Here is a 20,146-nt window from a genome sequence, read left to right as displayed (position 1 = left end):
GCAGACTGGACGCGCTGCCCTCTCGCCGCCCCGGGAGCGCGCTGGTCCGGCCGCCGAGCCGCGAGCGCCCGCCTCGCCTCCTCTCCTCGCCTGCCTCGCCTCGCCTGACACCGGGCGCGCCGGCGGGGAGTGGCCAGCCGAGCCGAGCCGGGCCGGCCCTTCCCCGCGCAGCCAACGGCGGCGGGGCGGCGAGGGGCGGGGAGGAGCGCGGGGGGGCGCCGCCGCTCCCCGCCCCGGCAGGCCTGCGGGGCCGCCGCGCTCCTCTCGCGGGGAACCCCGGGTGGCCTCTGCCCCCCTCCGCGTCCACCCTCCCAGCAACAGCCCCGCGAGGTGGGCCGGGCGGGGATCCAGGGAGCTTCCTGGCTGGACGGCTCCCCGCTCCCTGCCTTGCTCCCTCGCATGCCAGGCGCGCACAGCCCTCCTCCTCCTCCCTGTGTCATGCTCACAACAGCCCTGTGAGGTGGGCCAGGTCGGGAGTGAGTGGCAGGCCCAAAGCCGCCCGGGGAGCTCCAGGGCCCGCCGAGTCCCAGCCCAGGCCCTCGCCGCCGAGGCACCATGGCGGGGCCCTCAGTGCAGCAGCCGCAGCGCCACGGGGCCACTTGGACCCTGGCGCTCACAGCCCTTCCGTGGTCCACCGCCGGACGCCCGGCCCTGCGTGTGGCTTCAGCTGCCAAGCACGTGGGACAGCCGGGCCACAGGCAGTAAAGATCTGAGTGGGGAATTAAAGCGCTCAGGCCAAGATGGGTCCACAGGGTTTCAGTTTCCAGTGGAAAGCGACTTCCTCGCCCGCACCTCGCCGTGGGATGATCCCTCGGCCCTTTCCTGCGACGAGCAGACATGGGGCATCTGCCGACACCCTGGGGGTGACAAAGGCCACCCTTCCTGCCCGCAACCCACTTCTTCATTCTGCACATACGAGGCAGCCAGAGTGTTTGCAGCACCAATGCAAGCAGGCCAAACACCTCTGGCCGCGTGGGGTCTGGTGCTTCGGACTCGCTGAAATCGCAGCACCACCGTGGCTGTGGGAAGAAAACGGAGCCCGCTTCTGCACCGGCGACTCTCCTGCGGACCGGCAGGGCTGAGACCCAGGCCCAAAGTTCTGGGGGCGGATGGGCGGAGGAGCAAGACACACACGCCCCCCGGCCATTTGCCTGCCTGGGAAGCGAGCAAGGGGTACCCGGGCGAGGAGGAGGGCGCAGAACGAGACGGCAGCGTGGAGAGAGCCCGTGTTTGAGGAAGAGGGTCTGAACTGGACAGGGCGCCGGGCAGAGCCGGGCACATGGGGAGAAGGAAGGCCATCTCCGGGGAGGAAGAGGAGTCCCGGAGGGAGGGGAGGGGAGAGGAGGGGAGGGGAAAGGATGGGCAGGAGAGCTGGGGAGGGCGGCCCTCATGCCCCGCACGACACTGAGCCAGCCTTCGGCAAGCATCTTTCATTAGGCCTGTCACCTCCTTCAAGCCGAAGACCCCCGGGCTGCGCACGCCGCGCTTGGCCACCCGACTCATGCTGATGGGCCCCCGGTGATGGGAGCAGGCCGGCTGCCGGCTGCCCAGGGTGCAGTGATGAATCGGGGAGGGCGAGCGCTCGTCCGGCAGCCCCCAGAGCCACACCGCGCCCCCCCGCCCCCCCGGAGAACCCGGGCAGCAGGCCCTGCAGAGCGGGCATGCCTCTAATCACGCCTCCTGCAAGCGGGCGCCCTCCAAGGCACCAGACGCGCCCTCCATCGCCCCCCGGGTGGCGTGGCTGGGTGCTGCCAGCAGGGTCCTCCCAGTGGAAACATTTGAGTGGGCACCACCTTGGGGTCCTCACAAGAGGGTTAAAAGTGGGATATAAAATGCAATCGTGATAATAAGCAGATCACCCCACCACCACCACCACCAAAAATGCACTGGTATTGACAGCTTTGTAAGTCGCCCCTGTTCTGCTGTTCTTAGCAGCAGGAACCTGGAGTTGCAAGCACTGATAAACAAATGCACTTATGTCTCCATCAAGGCAAACTTCCTTCAGTGATTTCCCTAAAACCAGGAACAACTAACTGGGACTGGTTGCAAACTTGGCATTCCTTATTAAAATGGAAATTCTGCTCCCAGGTTGATCAGCTAAAGCTTCAACTAATTAAATAAACTTCATAGTGAACTTGGCAAAAGTTAGTTAAACTACTTTTGTTGGATGGCTTGGCCAGTTCAAAGACTTTGCTAAAACTTTGTCCAGCTTTGTCCAGAAATAAATGCATTCTACGGAGAGCTGGATGAATGCAGCATTGCTGCAGCAACACAAACACGGAGGAAATATCAATTCCTGTAACTCATTTGGAACTGTCAAAATGGGCACCTGCATATTAAGTCATTAAGCACACAGAGTGCCTACTCTTTATTTGATCTTACTTTGGCTGCAAGTTTAATTATTGATTTTATCTACCCACAGTGATGAGGAAGCCTTTAAAAAACCCAATTCATTAAACAATAAATTTTTGCCAGACCTGACTGATCTAGATTTCTATCTGTTAATACAGGGAGGGAGAAAGAGAGAGATTCCTTTTCTTCTGTATATGTTGCTATCAGGAATCTTGGCTCTTAACAAGCATTGCAGACAAGAGAGTTTGCAGTCTAAGTTTTGGGAGACACCAAAGGAAGAGAGAAGTGAGTTTTAAATTTTGAGTGATGATCCGTTCTTTGAAATACCAAAGCCTGCACATTTCTGCTTGACACGTAATTTGGTCCGGTTGGAGGTTTCCTTTTTAATCTGCTTTGCGCAGCTTCATTTCTTGGGTTTCAAACCAAGACCTGCCTCTCCTGATCTCTCCTGCAGAAGATCTCTTTGCAACTCAGAACTTGGACACAATTCCCACTGTTCCCTAGAAAAAATTCATGACAACCAGCCCAGACTGCTGGCAACATCGCATCACCTGCAAGTAAACTTCCTACACAAGTAATGCAACTTTTAAGCCAGCGATAGCATAAACCTACAGCTTCCCCTTGCTGGTCACCACCAATAAAGGAATCCCTTGTTGTGCAAAACTTCAGATTATTTTTTACACTGACACTGACGTCATTGCTCCACTGTGTCGAGATTTTGAATATAAAAGTGACAGAGAATCTTGGGGCATCTTTGTGTCTCGAGCGCTCATTTACCAAGCAAAGCCTTGCTTGATACAGGCGGCCAGCACTGCCCGTCAGAGGTGGGCTGTGAAGACGAGTCGTGAGAATGGAGATCAGTGCCCTGTTGGTGTTGGCCCCCTCCCCGAGGACACAAGATGCAGGTGAGCTGCATGCAGGGTCACCTGTGGAGTCACCAGCTTCTGCAGCCCATGGATTCTCACAGGTAGCAAATGGCCAGGCACGGTGCCTTTCTCCTGGGGAGACAGCATCTCCCGAGAGCACTGAAAGGAAAGCCAAGGGCCAAAGCGAATGCAGGGTTCCCTCCTCCAAGGAAAACCGCGTTTGAAGTATCCTAGAGGTTTACGGGGAAATTGTATCCGGGCATGCAGAGGGCCTTTTCCTTGTGGCAGGAAGCTGTGGCGAGGTTAAAATGACTCCGTCGGAAATGTGTGCTCATCACAGTCTCCTGGCTTTGCATCCTTCAGCGATTTCACCTGGTTCAGGAGAACTGCATTCTCTTATCCTGAAGGGGGGGAGCCGCTCCCCCCAGCTGAGAAGAGAAGCCCCTTGCCCCAACGCCACTCACCTCCCCCCACCCCCCTCCAGCAGAGCCCGTTGGGGTTTGTTTAAGGCATGAACAGAAGCTGCCCCCTTGACGTCTCTGCTCTGGCCTGGCCCACGCTCACAAAGCCGCCTTTGTCCTCCCCGAGGACGGGGCAGGCAGCAGTGAATCAGCGCCGAGGCTGGGAAAAGCAAAGCCGGCACTGGCCGCAGCCAAAGGGTCAGCGCTTTCTCAAGCCTCCCCACCCCAGGCGGCGATGAACCCAGCTCCCCAGCGGGCTGTCCGGCCTTCCCCTCAGCAAACAGCATGGGCAGGCTTCCTGTGAAAGCTTTGCCCGGGTTCAGAATCGCTCGCGCCCGGTGCCAGACAGGAGTGCCGGGTAGCACTCAGAAGGTTCCAGTGGGGCTGGACCTTCAGGCAGAGAAAGAGGAGCAGGGTCCGGTTGGCACCCTGCTATCCATACGTGTGTGCCAGCAGAACCCCGCCTGGTCTACGCAGCCCCGGACCACAATCCAGGCATCCGAGCACCTGGGCCTCCCTGCTTCAAGGACCGAATCAGGGCAGGGGGAACCTCCGCACCCGCCTCACTCGAGTGGAAAGATCCTGAAGCTCCTTATTTGAGCCCTGTGTGAGGGGTTTTCTCCAGAAAGGGCATCCCTGCATCTTCCTAGGCAGGCTGTCCCAACCTCCAGCCACTGGCTGGCCCCTTCTCACACTTGACCCGGGTCCTCCTCCTCCTCTTGAAACACCCTTCCTCCCCACTGGTGGCCTCCTTTGAGGCAGGCAAGAAAGGGACTGTCCTTTTATCCCCCCCCCCCCCGCCATCTTCCCTTCAACCCGTTCCAAGCTGGCTTCCTTCCACCCAAAGGAATGCTTTCAATATTAACTGGTTGACCAGCAACTCCCCAGCTTGCCTGGCCCGGAACCCATGTGGCAGCAGAGGCTTCTGGGTAGAGTGGCCCAATACTTGCTGGGCCCCATCGTCCTGCGTGAGTTATGTCCTAGGGCCAGTCTGGAGAACCTCCAGCCTGGGGTCTCGTGAAACCTGTTGGCAAAGGCCCCCTTTCTCGGGACTTGGGAAGAGAAAGCGCTTCCGATCACTTGCAGCCGGAACGCAGCCCAGGAACTTCTCCAAAAGAGCATTTGGTCTGCTGGCTGGGAAAGGGGTTTCTTCCTCCGGCTCCAGACAAAGCCAGCTGCACTGCGCTTCCTTGCCCTGCAGAAGCAGAGCCATCCTCTGGGGAAGCGCACGGCCGGCTGTGACCCTTCTCACTGAGGGAAGCAGACTTTTTGTAGTGAGCATTTATCTGTTGTTTTTCTCTCTGTTTTGGCATATCTTTGCATTTTATCTTGTATGTGGCCCTGAGAGGGTTCTATTTTTAAAGCTGGCCTAAACCAAATCTAAAATAAACAGACAGCAAGCGCAGCTCAGGTGCGGCCTGGCTTCTGCATGAGCGGTGAAAGTCAGCATCAACCGCCTGGTTTCTGGAGCATGAGCCCCCCAAAAGTGCACCAAGGCAAAAGCTGGCAACTCAAGCCATTTTCTCCCTGTGTCCCCCTTTGATCTCTCTTGCCAAGCCTGCTCCCAACCAGCCCCTTCTCTCGTTGGAGTTTCGCTCCTGCAATGGGGAGGCCTCAGTTTAGGGGAACCCCAGAATCCAGGGATCCAGCACAGAGCAGCTGGTTCTTCAGTCGTCTGCCGGGGGCGACAGTGTGGCTGAATCCTCTCTCCTCATCTCTAGAAAGCCCCACCACCGCCATGGAGTAGAGGATGGCAGATGCTTCCGCGAAACACGTCCGTGCCCCGACAGGCTGTGACTGAGTGAAACCTCAGAGTGGAAATAAAGAGTGAGGTGATGGTGGGAAAGCATGTGGGAAGGAGAAAGGGGAATGCTGTGCCCGAGCCCAGCAGGTCTTTCAATACTTACTTTATTTTAACGTCTTTTGTTTAATTACAGACAGTAAAATAGCTCAGTAGGTGGGAGGGCAGGTGGAAAGGGAATCCTGGATGTATAAAAACCCTCCATGGTCCGCATGGAAAAAAAACAACACCCCACGTGATTCTGGAATATTCGCTGGTTTCTCTTCTTTTCGGCCACAAAGGGAGGGGGAGCAGCCTCGTTTCGGTTTGGGGAAGCCAAAATGAAACTCCTTCTCAGAGCGAGAGCGAGAGCAAGAAGGGGAGGCCTCCAGGGCAGGAGGGTGGGGGACACACGGAGAGCAGCACCCTGCCCGGGTCCATTTCCTGGTTCCACAGGCTTAGGCAAGGCTGGTCTGTGAGCTCGGTTCTCGTTCCTCACTTACATTTTCTGTGGCTTATTTATGGTGAAGGGGGAGATTTAAGAGGTTAGAAAGGGCAAGGGAGGAGGGAGGGAAGGAAGGATGGACAGACAGAAGATCACTCACGTGCAAGTCAGGAGCCCAGAATCTTTCCTGCCTCATCTCTGCTGCCAAGCTGAAATGGTTGGGGTGGGTCTTGGTCTCTCTTCCCACAAGCCCACTGACATTTCAAGGCAGGATGGCCCCCGGAAAGCGGTCAGAAGTTCCAGGGCTTCCCAGAGCAAGAGCATGAACTGAGCAAAAAGGGTTCCTTCCGGGGCAGAGGGAAGAGGGTTTGAAGGATCCCCAGAGACGTATGGCCCTGGAACCTCTGATTCCTCTGGATCATGAAAAGGTGGCCAAAGCCTATGGCCCTGAAGATCGAGCGGTTGTAAAAATGCCCAGATGACGTTTCCCCTCCCAAAACACCCACAGCACCAAATCCCACAACAGAGATGCACGAGGCGGAGCGACGAGGCTGGCACGCTGCAGAGCCACGATCGATCGGCACGCCACGCTCCCCTCCTGCCCTGCCTCCACCCCAACTGCCTAGAAGCTGGGCCTCCTGCTGGTGAACTGACGGTATGAGGGGGGAGGAGGAGGAACAGGCGGCAGTGGGCCGAGCTGAGCCCACGGGGAAGGGGACGGGCCAGGCTGCCCACCTCGCACACGCCACAGCGGCCGTGGGGAAGGTTCGTCCAGCCCCGTCCCTGCTGGCTCCCACCCCACATGCTGCGGAAACCCAGGACAGACTCCCGCCTTGCCTGGATTCCTCGGGCGTGTGAAGTGGAATGCCAGCGGGCTCCACGTGGACACTGGGCGATCGGGGGGAACAGAACTGGCAGGCAGATGAGGCCAAGCGCCCCCCCTCCCTCCCGCCCAGACCTCAGAAAGTCGCCATGGGTGGGCAGCAGCCACTGGGAAAGGACACGATCCTTTCCCCGACATTTGCTTCCTGCTCCGGAGCGGCCCCGGCCTCTGGCTGCCGAGGCACAGAATGTGCCGCCTGGACCCTTCCCTTGCCACTGCGGAACCGAACGCAAGATCCAGGAGAAAGGACGTGCGTGGGTGCTTGCCCCGTGGCACCGACACACTCGGCCCTCCGGGCTAAGGGGTGCCACGCTGGCCACGCAGGACAGCCTCCCCTCGGCCCACGTGGCGAAGGCAGAGGTGGATCCCACGGGAGGCTGAAGAGCAGCCGAGATCGCGAGCCAGAGGAGGGAGGGAATAAATACAATCTTCCAATATATTAAAAAATCCGCTGCTTCTAACACTCTGGCGGCCGCTTCCTCTTGCGTGTGCGCATGTGGAGTGAGCAAATGCGAGAAAAGGGGCCGCCCCGGGTCAGGACCTGCCTCCTGGTCTGAGCGTTATTCCGTGTGCGACCTCGGCGGAGCTGCTTCCCCCCCCGTCCCCCTGCCCCCAAGACAGCTCCTGCTTCGTCGCAAAGGCGGATGTTGGAAGAAATCGTCAAATGAAAGGAAATAAAGGAAACCACGGTGATCTGATTTGCCTAGTGCATTGGGTCTTCAGGCAGGCGAGGGGGGGGGGCAGCCGAGGCGGGGGCAGCTACATCATCCCCAGCTGCAGCAGCGAGTTGGCGTACATCATTGGCTTGACGTTCGGGTGAGGCTGGAAAGCAGAAGACGCGCCGTCAGTCAGTCGGCAGCCCCTCGCCCGGGTCGCACGGTTCCGGGAAAGAGATCGGGGAGGGACCGGGCGCGCCGGCCACGGTGTGCTGGGGACGGCGGAGCACGCGAGTGCCGGGTGCGCCATTCTGGGGGCCCCCGCAGCCCCAGGACTCACCACTGCTGTGAACTGGTGGAATTCTGGCCGCAAGTCCGAGCCTCGCAGGTGGATGTAGGACCCTTTATTGCCCATCTGGTCGCTGGGGAGAGAACGTCAAGATGGGAATGAGGGAAGGTGGTTCGTGGAGGATTTCTAAGGAAGGGAGGAGCAGAGGGAGAGCGGGAGACAGAGGGCAGAAGAGAGAGCCCCAGTGCAGCGCCGTGGGCAGACTGGGACCAGGAGACCCGGGTTGGAGTCTGGCCCGGCTCACGCGCACTCTTCTCGGCCTTGGTCTGTCGGAGGAAAGCGCCGTCCGGGCCGAGAAGCCCCTCCCGCCCCCGCAGCACTCACCAGTAGTTGGGGGCCGAGAAGACCGTGACGCACTTGCCGTCGTGGGCGACCTCATAGCCCTCGGGCTTGACCTCGTGGCTCCGGATGATGTATTCTAACTGGTTGCGCTCCAGGAAGCTTTGGGTGACGTCCGGCCCAAACTGGCAGCTCACGCCACGCTTGCTGACCGACCGGCCATTCTGGATAAGGTGCCGGGGGGGGTGTTCAAAGAGGGTGAGGCACTCGGAGGAGCACGCGGTCCTTCTTCTCCAACCGGGCAAGCGACACCGGGCTGACCCCTTGCAAGGGTGTTCTGGCCACCCGCCCCACGCCCTTTGGCGGAACCACGGGAGCCCCATCAGGCTCCGGCTGAGACAGTGGGGAGCCAGGCACCCTCCCAAAAGCCGCTTGACCCAGACCAGGAATGGGAAAAAGAGCACCCAAAATGTGGGCCTCCTCCCGCTTAGATCCTTCCGGCTCGGCCACATCCCCTTCCCTGTCCCAGGAACCTTGACTGGCGGTCTGGGGGAGTTCCCCCACTGCCCCCCCCAAAGCAGGAGGCGTCTTGGCCAGCCCAGGCAGGATCAGTGCCCTGAATGTCCAGTGGGCAGAGCATGAGGGCCCACAACGAGGACTCACCTGGGGTTGCGGATCCGACCACAGCAAGTCGCACATGGGCCCTGCCAACGGGAAGGCGAGTGGTCAGGTAAGAGCGGGAGGAGGCCAGCCGAGAGAGAGGCCCGTGGCCCGGGGCTGGCCGGTCCCACGCCTGCACGGGCCACCGCTCTCAAGGGCCAGAACACCCCGCCCTGCGTACATGTGGTGGGTGCAGCTTCCTCGCAGCTGCTCCTCTATGCCGGGAAAGCTTCACCTGCCAGGCTGCCGCCTGCTCAGGCCAGGCAGGGGCAGGGGTGGTGGCTGGGTGGGGGGCAGGGAGAGAACCAGGCCTGCAAGGATTAGACGGCTGAACTGGCCAGACAGGTGGGACGAACAAAACGGTGCCTCCAAGAAATCAGGAGCCATTTAAAAAAAATTACAGGAACCTCTAAAAATCATAGATGGGAAAGGAAAGGGGGGACGGGGTGTGCTGGGACTCGGCGTACAGGTGCATCCTCTAAGACAGCGATGGGCCGCTTCGGAAGGTCCTCCCCGCGGGGAGACCCGAGCAATAAATCGAGACGTAAGTTTGGGGGACAAAATGCCATCGCATTTGGCCGCGCGGTGCCAAGAGAGACACAGTCAACTCATGGGCCGGTGAGCACGATCCTCCTGGTGCTCAGCAGCAACAGACGACATCTCCCGCTTTAAAAAAATCGCCATTCCACAAAGCAACCGTTCCGGTGTGCCTGCATTCTGCAAGGGCTGCATCCGGCCCACCGCAGATCCTGGAAGGGCAGCACCGCCGGCGTTGCGTTAGAGCTGCCTTTTCCTCCTCGAGCTCGTTCGGTCCGTGATCCCCGCCGACCCCACACGCTCACCTGAGTCGGGGGGCTGCCGGTTCCGCTCAATCTTCCTGATATCATCTAGTGTGACGCCGTCTTCACTGAAGAGCCCACCGTGCATTATCTGAGGTGGGAGGGCCGGGGGGGGGGGGAGACAATAGCCAGGCTCAGTGAGGGGATGGACACCGTGCCCAGGGAGTCCCCGGGGGTGGGCATCCTCCCCGCCAGGGGGCCGGAGTGGCTGCCTCCTCACCAAGACTTTGCCGTTGATGCACTGCGCCAGGGGCAGCCACTCAAAGACTTCGCTGAAAAGCTCGAACATCTGGGCGGTGTATTTGGCTTTGACCTCTCCTTCAAACCCGTAGATCTGGTTCATGTTATCTGTTTCGTGGTTCCCTGCGGGACAGACAGGAGGCAGTGGGACAAGCAAAGAGCCAAACGGGTCACTGGGCTTTGGTCTGCTCCGGCCGCTCCCTCCCGGCCCAAGGAACAAACAGGAGGACGGACAGACGGTCACTCAGACACGGTGCGGCCCTGTCCCTTCTCTGCCTGCTCTGCGCAGGTCAGAGTCCTTACCTCGGAGGAGGTGGAAATGATCTGGATACAGCAGCTTAAAACCAAAGAGCGTTAATATCACCTCCACGGAGAAGGAGCCGCGATCAACAAAATCGCCGTTGAATATCTGCAGCGGGGAAGCGACTCTGCTCAGGAAGAAAACACTTGTCCCATTGGGAAATGCCAGCCCTTTCGTGCCCCCCCCCCCCACACGTTTCTGTTCACACAGCTCCCTCTCTCTGGCCCTGCACCTCTTCCTCCTCAGGACATGCAACACCTCACTCGAGTTATGGACTACCTCGCCCAAGATTCCCAAAAACCAAAAGGCAGGGTGGAAAGAACCAGGCTGGCTGCTCCGGAGAACATCGACAATACCATTGCCCGTGTCTTGCCTTCGGTCAGCCCTTTCCTGGGCTATTATAACTGGGCAGGCGCTGAGCTGCTTAGCTCCTAATCAGCCCAGGCTTCCGGGGTCTGACAGCACCACAAGCCAACCAGGGGGCATCCTGGGTAGCTTTTTTTAAACAGCTGAGTGAAACTGGAAACAACAAGGATAAGGGAGATGATATTCCCAGGCTGAGAACTCAGAAACTGGTGTGACTGGCAAAGTGGACCAATGTTGCTACGTGGAGAACGAGAGGCCCCTGCCCGCAGAGCAAAAGGGGGGCGGGGGGGGGGGGGACCAGCCAGATGCTATTCCAGAAGAGCCCGGCCTACAGTGGGTCTACAAAAAGCGCGAATCTAGTTGCCTTCCAGAAATCCCAAGGAGCCTCAGGTTTTCTAAAAACTGCTCTTCCTGCTTTTCACAATCACCAAGATGGATTCATTGAGGTTGATCTGGGTGGAAATGGATTGACTGAGGTTACAGCAACCCAGGAAGCAGGACCAGGAAAGGATACATATGGATTTGTTTCCGATGGCAGCCCGTTCAATTCAAATATATTGAGGAGGTCGTAATACTGCCCGTGCGTGTCTCCACAGACAGTAATTTTCTCTGTCTGGAATGAAGAAGCAGGAGGAGAAAGCAGGAACAAACACAGAGGAAGAGGTGTAAAATTATTCCAAATATGCTTATCGATAAGTATCCACGCATGATATTTCTCGCCCAATCAGAAGAACTTGTTCCTCAAGACGGGAGGTGAGCAAGAACCACATTTTGCATTTTTCATCGGTTACAAGAACATATTGGTAAGTAGCAAAGAACGCTTTAGGGAAGGCCGATCGGCTTGCGGCCTTCTGGACATTTTGGCCTGGCAGTCCTGGCCCTTTAGCCCTCACCGCTGGCCAGCTGGCTGGGGCTGCGGAGAGCTGCGGGCGGGACATCCTGAGGGATACCAGCTGCCCACCACTGCTCTCATGGGGCGAGCAGGGAGCAGGGTTCCCAGAGGCGGGGAACGGGCTACAGCTCTGACGCGTCTTCATGCCACCTAGCCAGACCACAGCCGGCGTGGCTTGTGCACCTTTCCTTTCTGGGGAAGGTCCCACAGAGCAGCCCGGGCACGTGGAGCACCCCTGGCCCCCCTTGCAGAATGCCTGAACCTCCAGAGCCCAAGGCTGGCCAGGACATATTGGTCAGAGCAGTCCTCCGGCTGGGGGATCCTGGGAGTTTGAATCCAACAGGCTGGGACGGATGCTTCAGGCCGATCGTGCAGATAAATAATTTGTTATGGCTGCTGGAAACAGCAACTGGGGCCAGGAGAAACCAGGCTACTAGGAGTGTGTTTCCAAATCAGTAAGCGTTTATGTTTCTTGAGGTGGAAATCAAGGGGCGAGCATGCGGCACCTCGGAAGGCAACTGGAAGGTCTCGATGCTCCAAAGCTGCCCATCTGGGGAAAGCTGGAACGACTGCTGGACCTTCCCATTTGAAAAATTTGGCGTAAGGAGAGACACGCACCTCTTTTAATGTGGTTTCTACTAGGGTGGGGAGTTTCGATAGCACCTCTTTCACTTGCACCAGAATCTGCAAGAGAGAAGTCAGTGAGAAAACAGGGAGGGCGGGAGGGCAGGAGGATTCAACAGGCACTGCAAGGGACACTGCTCAGGTCGGCTTTGGTTCCGGAAAACGTGCTATAAATCTCCAATTTAATAATGTTACTGTAATCTGCTGTAAAACAACCTCTTTCTGAGGGCAGATGATTTTTCTCAGTCCTGCAGTGCCCTAAAGGCTTTGATGGGGTGGACGTCAGCCCTCCGGTGCCCGCCACAAAAAATCTGCCAGCCTTTAAGTGCTGCAGGACTCTTGCTTGGTTCTGCCGCCGCAGGCTGGCAAACTACTCCTTTGCAAGTGCGAGGGAGAGGTGGCGAAGGGCATGACGCATGGCACCTGGGACACCCCGGGGATCATGGGCTCTCCCACCCCGCGATTTTCCTGCCGTGACCCGGAGCTTCCACCACCCGGATTGCTCGAGACACAAAGAGAGCAGAAAAGTTCCGGACCACGCAAAGTATCGCTTGTGCACATTCCTTGCGCTGCCCGAGTCGGAGCAGAGATGCTGCGAGGGGCGCCAGGGCTTGCTTCCCTCTGCAGAGAAAAGGCCGCAAGGCAACGCTGGTGGCGCAGCGCTCACACGCCTCTTGGGAGCCCCGTTGGCCCCGTGGGTGCGCCCGCAGCTGCAGCGGCTGCCCTTAAGGCTGCCCTCTGAGCCTGGGGCAGCACCTCCAGCTGCCCCAGACGGGTGTCGCTGCCCACAGGCCCCCTCCCGGCACCCCCCGCTTCGGCGGCCCACGGAACGGCGCTGGGAAGGGCACCTGGTAGGCACATTTCCTGTGCAGCTTCTTCTGATCCTTGTACCACTGCATCAGCTCCTTCATGAAATCTGGCGTCACCTTCCCGTTCTCCAGCTTCGGGCCGCTGTACTCGTCCTCGATGGCTGGGGAAGCAGAAGGGGCAGAGAGGCCGGGCTGGGCGGAAAAGGCCGGGGCCAAGGGGCCTCCCTCGCCCGCCCGCCCGCCCGCCGGCTCCGCACACACCCAGCGGCCTCCCTCCAGCGCCTCCTGCTGGGAAGCCCCGGTGGCGCGCTTCCGCTTCCTGCCCTTGGCGTGGTCTTTAGTGGACGTCCACAGACCAGAGGGCCCCGGGCGCCTTCAGGCTCTCTGCTAGCGATGTCAGCAGAGTGGGGCAGCACACCTGCCGCCCTCCTCTCGAGGAACTCTGCCTCCCTTCTGTTCCGACATGAGGTCCCTTCCCAGCGAGCCACAACGCTTGGAAACTGCCTCCCCACCCCCCTCGGCTGATGAACTGCTGCATTTCCTGGGGCACCCCCTCAGGCACCCCCAGGCAGCCCTGCTGGGGCAGGACAGACGTAGAACGCACCCCCAGGCACCACAGAGGAAATCAGCCGGGGCAAGCCCGCTGCCTCCCAGGGACACGGTCCCGCTGTACTCATCTGCCCACTCAGGGGGGCACGAGAAGCTGCCCAGCGATCCCAGTTCTGTGGGGCAGAGACTGACGATCCCCTCGGTGGCCCAGCACCCTTTTCTCAGTGTTTGCTGGGGGCAGGCAGATCTGCAGAGGCACGAGAAGCGCCACTCCTGCAAAGTCCTGCTGGCTCGCAAGGAGACCTTTCCTGCGTGGCAGCCCCCTCCCCCGAACCCTCCTCCCTGCCCGTCCCTGAACACGTGGGGGAGGGAGATGCCGCTTGCGTCTCAGCATCTCAGGATGCGGCCGTGACACCATGCGGCCCAGACGGCGGGATCAAGGGGTTCTGCCCGTGCCGGCAGCTGGCCCGATGCGAACGGCGGCCCGTTTATTTTTACCCGCTAAGTCTCTCCACACTGAGACCTATTTATGATCCGAGATTTTGATCTATTTTGGGCCCTGGCAGGAAACCCTGGTGCAGCCACCGAGCGAAATGGCATTAGTCACCAGCGTGAGCACGGCTGGGCTCCCTCGGAAAGGAGGGTGCTGTGCGAGGCCGGTGGCTCGGCACTTCCCACCAGCAGCCGCTTCCAGCCCGGCCTCAGCCCGGCTTCTGAGCCACGCAAGAGGGGTGCGAAACCACAAAGGGGCTGAGGGCAGCTGCCTGCACCGGAGGAGAGTTAAATCCGACAGCTGAGCACCGTCTCTGTGTCTTGATTTACAGCATGCCTCATACTGTTCTCTGTGGCCGTTAGTCCAACTCCTGCCTGGCAGTTACCCCTTGTTTACCCGGCGCGTGGTCTGTGCTCAGACAGCGTTACAGAGAAGCCTGGGGCTCCCCAGGAAAAGCTGCCCCTTCTTCTTGCACAAGGCGAGTGGGAGGAGAGAAAGGGAGCGGGCCTTTGCTAGAGTGCCCCTTCAGCCGTGCAGCAGATTCCAGCCACCTTGGAGCACATCCCAGACTCTGCCCTGAGTGGGAGCTCTGTGGCCAATACGCAGGGATCCCTCAAGGGCAGGCCAACCCTGAAGGGGTCCTCTGGGCAGGGAGGGTGAGAGAGCTGCTGCTCATGAGTCCGGCAGCCGAGTATTCACTGCTAGCCCAGCCCCAACACCCCGAGCAGAACCCAGAGATGAGCAGGGTCGGTTTGGGAGCCACACCCTGGATCGGGGAATCAGTGGGAGAGGCTGGCCAACGGGGCCCTCGATTCGGAACCGCATGCGCCGACCGCCTTAGCCACAGAGGGGCGATTCAGTCCCTCCAGCGCTGTCACAGGCAGGGCAAAAGACGACCCGCAGCTGCCTCCAGGGCTTTGTCGCCGTGGGATGCGCTGCCTCTTGCCGCTCCGCAGCCAGCGCCCCCAGGACTCCCTCGGACGGTCCCCTCCCACCGCCCCCACTCACTCATGCTCTCGATGTCCAGGGAGTCGACCACAGACCGCTTGTGCTCGTCGCTGGCGATGGCCCGCTCAAAGGCCTTCTGCTTCACGATCTTGTTGCACTCCTGGTACTTCATCTTGGCGTCCTTATCGTTTGGCTTGACCTTCACAACCTGGGCAGGGGAGGCAAAGGAGGAGCGCCATCCATTCTGCGCGTGGCGGCCCTCGGGAATCCGTCGCTGGACATTTGTACGCCAAGCCTACTTTCTCATGCGTGCTCTCCCAGGCACAATAAAGACTGACCCTCAGAGCTGCAGCACTCGAACTGGGGGGTCTGTTCCCGTACTCGCGGAATCCCGCTCAACCAGCGATACAGAGCCCCATTCGCCCGGCTCTAGCCTAGCTTTTCCCGAGGGGGTGCCCACCAGGTGTTTGGGGTTCAGCTCTCAACCCACACAGCCAAGAGCTGCAGTCCAAAGCACCTGACTGGGAAGGGCTCCCTCGTGTACATGAGAGATGGCCAGGCTTCTGCCACGAGTCCCGTGCAAAGCTGGGAGCAAGAGGCTTCGTGACGCCCACACGCGTCTTGCTAAACCCGGGCAAAATCCGAACACGTCGTTCCCCGCTGGCCCTGGCTCAGCACTGAGACTCCACCAAAGCCAACGGGTTCCCCTCCGGCCGCGGCGACCCAGAGGCCTGGCGCGAGTGCGGGAACCCCCCCCACCCCCCCTCCACTTACTGTCTCGTAGTCCCGCAAAGCCGCCTTGAACTTGCCCAGGGCCATGTTGCTGGTCGCCCGCCTGTAGTAGCCTTTGATGTACTTTTTGTCCAGCTCGATGGACTTGGTGGCGTCGGCCAGGGCGTAGCCATAGCACTCGGTCCGCAGGTAGGCCAGGCTCCGGTTGCCATAGTAGATGGCGCTGGTGGGGCTCAGCTCGATGGCCTGGGTGTAAAACTTGATGGCGTTCTCATAGTCCTTCGCTGGGAGGGGAGAGGGGAGGAAAGGCGAGCCGTGAAGGGAACGTTCACCTGCAGGGCGGCGCCGGCCTGAGCACGGGGGCTCCCCTTCGGCGGCAGAGCTGGGGGGGGGGGTCCGCGGAAGGGGCGGCGCTCACACAGGCACAGGCCAGGCGGCAACGCGTCCCCGGCTCTCCCGCATGGGAGCGCAACGCACAGGGAGAGAGCAGGGCGGCAAAGAAATTGGGCCGGGCCGCCCCCACGTTCTCGCCCGCTCTGCTCTGCTCCTGTGACCAGCAGCGGGAGGGCTCCCCGGCCAAGGGGCAAAGCTGCCCCGTCTTGCTTCAAGAGGCAGTCGCCCCCCGTCTTCCTCTTCCTCGGAGGGTGCCGTTCCGTTCTGCCCGAGCGAAACCCAAGGTCACTTCAGAGTGATGGCCAGGGAGAAGCCCGTGCGATTGGGGAGGGGGGAGTTGGGGGCAGACTTGTGGCCCGTCCAGCCATCTGAGCAGGGGAGGTCCTGGGGGTCGGTCAGAGTTAGCTGGGATAGAAAGAAGTGCTCCCTCTCCAGTATCGCGCAGACAAACCAGTTAGGAGGTCGGCCTTCCCCAACCTGGCGCCTTCCATGCTGGCTGGGGAAGACTGGAGCTGCAGCTTGACACATTAGAGGGCACCAGGGCGAAAGGCTGCAGTCCGTGTATTTGTAATTTAAATGCCCTAAATTCTGCCTTGCTCTTGCCTCTTTTCGAGCGCATATTCCGCATCATGTGACCATCACACGGCACTGATTACTTCTCTCTGTACCCCACCTTTTCCACCAAAATATGGCATTCAAGGCAGCTTTCGGGCACTGTCAGAATTGATTACAACAATGAAAGGATGCATTCAAGTACAATAAAAATATCATTACTGAAAAATTATTAAAAAGAGCAGCCACCCTCCCAAATCCACTTATAGGCTAAAGGTTTTCCTAAAGAAAGTTCCTGCTGACGGAAGCAAAGCAGAGAGGGAGCAAACCTCACCTCTCAGAGACAGCCCCACAGCATGGGAGCAGCCACCAAAAAGGCCATGCCTCAGCTGGCCACCAAAGATGCCTCTGGAAGTGAAGCCTTGATGGAGGAATTCTCCCAAAGACCTTGAGGGCCCGGCAGGCTCCTGTGGGAGCAGCTGATCTCTCAGACAGCCTCACCCCAAGCTGCACAGGCTGCGATCAATACCTCAGATCCTGCCAAGAAACACTCTGGGAAACACTGAAGCTGCCCAGGCAAAAGGGAGTCACGCGCTCCCTTGCAACCAGCTCCGGTCAGCAGTCCGGCTGCGGCACTCAGGACCGGTGGCAGCTCCTGAGGGTTTTGGAGAGAGCCCACATGGTGCGCGTGGGAGAAGGGTGCACAACAGGTGCGAGTGCCTGCGGCCCAAACAAATAGCAGGCAGCCCTCAGTGCCTCCAAGGGGCAACCCAGCGGCGGCACCCTTGCGGGAGGGGCCCTCCCAGCTCGGTGCCCAAGCATCCGACACACACCTGGGAGGAATCTTCACCTCCCTGCCCTGCCCTTGTCCCTGGGCAGACTTTTCAGCCCATCTAGTGACCGGGGCTCAGAGGAAGACGAGAAGCGGTTGGAGAGCTTGCAGGTTGGCTCGCATCCCGGGCTCTCCACTCTCCTCCCTTCCCTGCCCACTGCCCCAGCCAGAGCTCAGCCGCCAGGGGTCTTTCCACAGCAGCTGCGAGGGTTCAGGCTTCCAACTCCTGCTTCCCAGTTGGCTGGAGCGCCGTCCCCAACCTTGGAGGAAGCAGTCTGAGCCACCCTGCAGCCCTGCAGGCAATGCCCCAGGTCCACATGATGCTCCTTTAGCCATCTCTCTACACCTACAATCAAAGCAACAGAACAGTAGCAAACTGGGAGTGCTGTATTATACGTTTAAGGGGTGTCTGCACATAAAACAGAGCTTCTAATATGTAGTAAGTATCTTAAGCATAGTGTTTAAGCTTGACTGAGTATCTAAGCAAACTGCCACTCTCCCCAAATTACACAATATATGTACCGCCACAGAGGACAGAAGCAAAAAGCACAAGCACTGCAACAGTTATTCATATAAACCTGGAATGAATTCCCACAGATTATATGACAAAGTAGAAACTGAAGCAGTTACACTAGAGAATGAGCAAACATGTACATATTTTTGTATATGGAGTTTGCCTTTCTCACTTACATGTGCCCATGGAAGCCAAAATAAAACACAACCTAGGAGGCAGTGAAAGCATCTTGCTTTGGGGTATGAATCAACATTGCCGGAGAGTCGCATTCTGGAAGCTGACAAAGCCAGCTGAGAGTCCAATAGGCCAGAGAAGCTTACTAACAGACCTTGTCATCCAAGGGAGCAATCTTTCCTTATTCTTCTTAGAAATGCAAACTGATGGCTCGTGTGAGGGCATTCCCAGGTGGGTTCGGTCCTCCCAGAATGATACCAAAAATGAATCCTGACCAGAAAAGCCATCCACGAGGTCACCAGCTCCAAGGAGATGCCGCGCATCTGACCCGCAGTGGCCCCAGAGCGCTGCAAATCAGCACCTCCAGGGATTAGGATCTTTTGAATGGACCACAATGCCTTCCCCGGAAGAGGTCGTGCTAGTGGATGCCCCGAGAATCTGCTGCGCTAGCACGGCGGGGTCACGGGACGACAGGCAGCGGGCCAGAAGCGGGCACCAACCTCACGCAGGAGAGCGACTCGGCCAGCGACCTCCAGCAGGAGCGCAAGCACTTCGCCCAGCCGGCCAAGGGACCCCGAGCGCTGCCAAGCCAATACCCAGGGCAGAAGCGGGGCTCTGACCAGTGGCCTGCCCAGCCCTCCTCGCCTCTCCTCCTCCTCCTCCTGGGAAGGCCACCCCTCTCCCCATCCGCCCCCCGACCACCACGTCCCCGGAATAACCCCATGACCCACGTGCGCACGCCCTCTGCACCCCCCGAAGAAGCCCCTGAGGGAGGCGCAGCACCCCAGCCCAGAGCGACCCCCCGGGCCCATTCCCAGGCCCGCCGGCAGGAAGGTCAGCGCTGCTCGCCGAGCCCCCTCCTCACCCCCCGCACCTGCCCGCGCTCGCAGGCCCCGCCCACCGCTGGCCCCTCCCCCCGGGAGCCCGGCCCCTCCCCGGGCAAGCCCCGCCCCTCCCCGAGGGCGCCGTGCCCCGCCCCCTCCTCCCTCCCTCTGCCCTCCCTGGCAGGCACCCACCTTTAAAGTAGTCATTCGCCTGCGTCTTGAAGGCCTCGGCTCTCTCCAGCGTCCCCGGCTTGCCCTCCTGAGGCGGCCGCCCGGAGTTCCCGCCGCCGCCGCCGCCGCCGCCCTCCGCCCGTTCTCCCTCCGCCATCGCCACCGGGCCGTAAAGCACGCCGCCCTGACAACCAGAGAGAAGGCGGTGGGGGCAGCAAAGGGGGGATCCCAGCAGCCGTCAAACGCGGTCGTCGCAAACCACCAACTAGCGGGAAAAGAGCAGGGGCGGAGCCAGCGAGGACGTCAGCCGTGCGTGGGAGGAGGCGGGGAAACTCGGCGCGTGCCGCTTGCTTCGGTTCTGCTCATGCGCAGGCAGGCGGAATTACCCTCGAGCGAAGCCACTCCGCGAGGGGGCGGGGCCGAGACAGGCGCCTCACCATAGAGAGAAGGGACTTCCTCCCTCAGAAACGGAGGCGGGTGGGCGGGCTAGAGCGTCCCCATGGTGGACGGGAGCGGGGTTGGCTTCAAGCCTCTACGAAGGAGTGCCAGGCGATTGGCCTTAGCGACCCTCGAAGAGCGGCGATTGGCTGCTTTGTGACGACTCGCTGGCCCGTGTGAGCATGACTAGGCTCTGCCCGGCGGGAATATGATTGGTCCGGGCCTCTTGGCCGCCGGTAGAGGACGTCCAATCTTCTGCGCCGGCTATTGGCGGGGCCGAGCGGCCGGTTGAATCGTGGCCCGGACGGGCAGCGGATGCTGTCTCCGCCGCCAGCAAGGCCGCGTCGCCCTTTGCGCAGATTGCAGGCCCCAGTTCCTGCCGAGCAAAAGTCTCCGAGGGCCTCGGAACTAGGACCTGAGGCCCGGGATGCGTTTTTACTCCTCCTCCCTCCTCCTTCCCTTTCCTTTTGTGCGGTGCCTTAGTTTCTTTGCCCTCAGCGGTTTTTCTCGAAGCACCTCTGCCGAAGCTGGGAGGCTACGAAGACGAGGGCCTATTGTTAAGTGGCCCCTGGCTGTAAAAGGAACTTGTCTGAGAAGCTTGCCTGGTATTCTTAAAAAACTATTTTACTTGCATACTGCCCAATAGCCAAAATTTTCTGGGAGGTTAATATTGTAAAATTCAGAGTAGGAACTGGCTCTGTTGTGCATTGCCCCTTTTTTGCTG

At 59.6% G+C, this 20,146-nt stretch overlaps 1 protein-coding gene across 1 annotated transcript; it reads right to left on the bottom strand.

Annotated features, from left to right (window-relative positions):
- Positions 1 to 5,569: 5,569 nt before the first annotated feature.
- Positions 5,570 to 19,244, bottom strand: PPP5C (protein phosphatase 5 catalytic subunit). The gene is made up of 13 exons (XM_044435413.1): positions 19,006 to 19,244; positions 15,567 to 15,808; positions 14,853 to 15,000; positions 12,842 to 12,963; positions 11,988 to 12,053; positions 10,992 to 11,090; positions 10,114 to 10,219; positions 9,791 to 9,933; positions 9,574 to 9,661; positions 8,735 to 8,775; positions 8,117 to 8,295; positions 7,784 to 7,865; positions 5,570 to 7,609 (listed from the first exon to the last, which is right to left on the bottom strand). Exons 1-13 carry the CDS (start codon positions 19,139 to 19,141, stop codon positions 7,547 to 7,549), a joined length of 1,515 nt encoding a protein of 504 aa, XP_044291348.1. The 5' UTR covers positions 19,142 to 19,244; the 3' UTR covers positions 5,570 to 7,546.
- Between the last annotated feature and the right edge of the window lie 902 nt (positions 19,245 to 20,146).

This window comes from Varanus komodoensis, unplaced genomic scaffold (genome assembly GCF_004798865.1).
Source record: "Varanus komodoensis strain SLA01 unplaced genomic scaffold, ASM479886v1 scaffold29_3, whole genome shotgun sequence".
Lineage (NCBI taxonomy): Eukaryota > Metazoa > Chordata > Lepidosauria > Squamata > Varanidae > Varanus > Varanus komodoensis.
The sequence above is the reverse complement of the archived record's forward strand: the minus strand, read 5'-3'. Positions and strand labels throughout refer to the sequence as shown.

Bases quoted from the DNA above. Each gene is read 5' to 3' on its own strand.
- PPP5C (XM_044435413.1), bottom strand. From the start codon at position 19,141: ATGGCGGAGGGAGAACGGGCGGAGGGCGGCGGCGGCGGCGGCGGCGGG. The intron at 15,809-19,005 runs GTGGGTGCCTGC...CTCCCCTCCCAG, and splicing joins GGCGAATGACTACTTTAAAG to CGAAGGACTATGAGAACGCC. The intron at 10,220-10,991 runs GTATCCTTTCCT...TCCCCGCTGCAG, and splicing joins CATCGGAAACAAATCCATAT to ATATTCAACGGCGATTTTGT.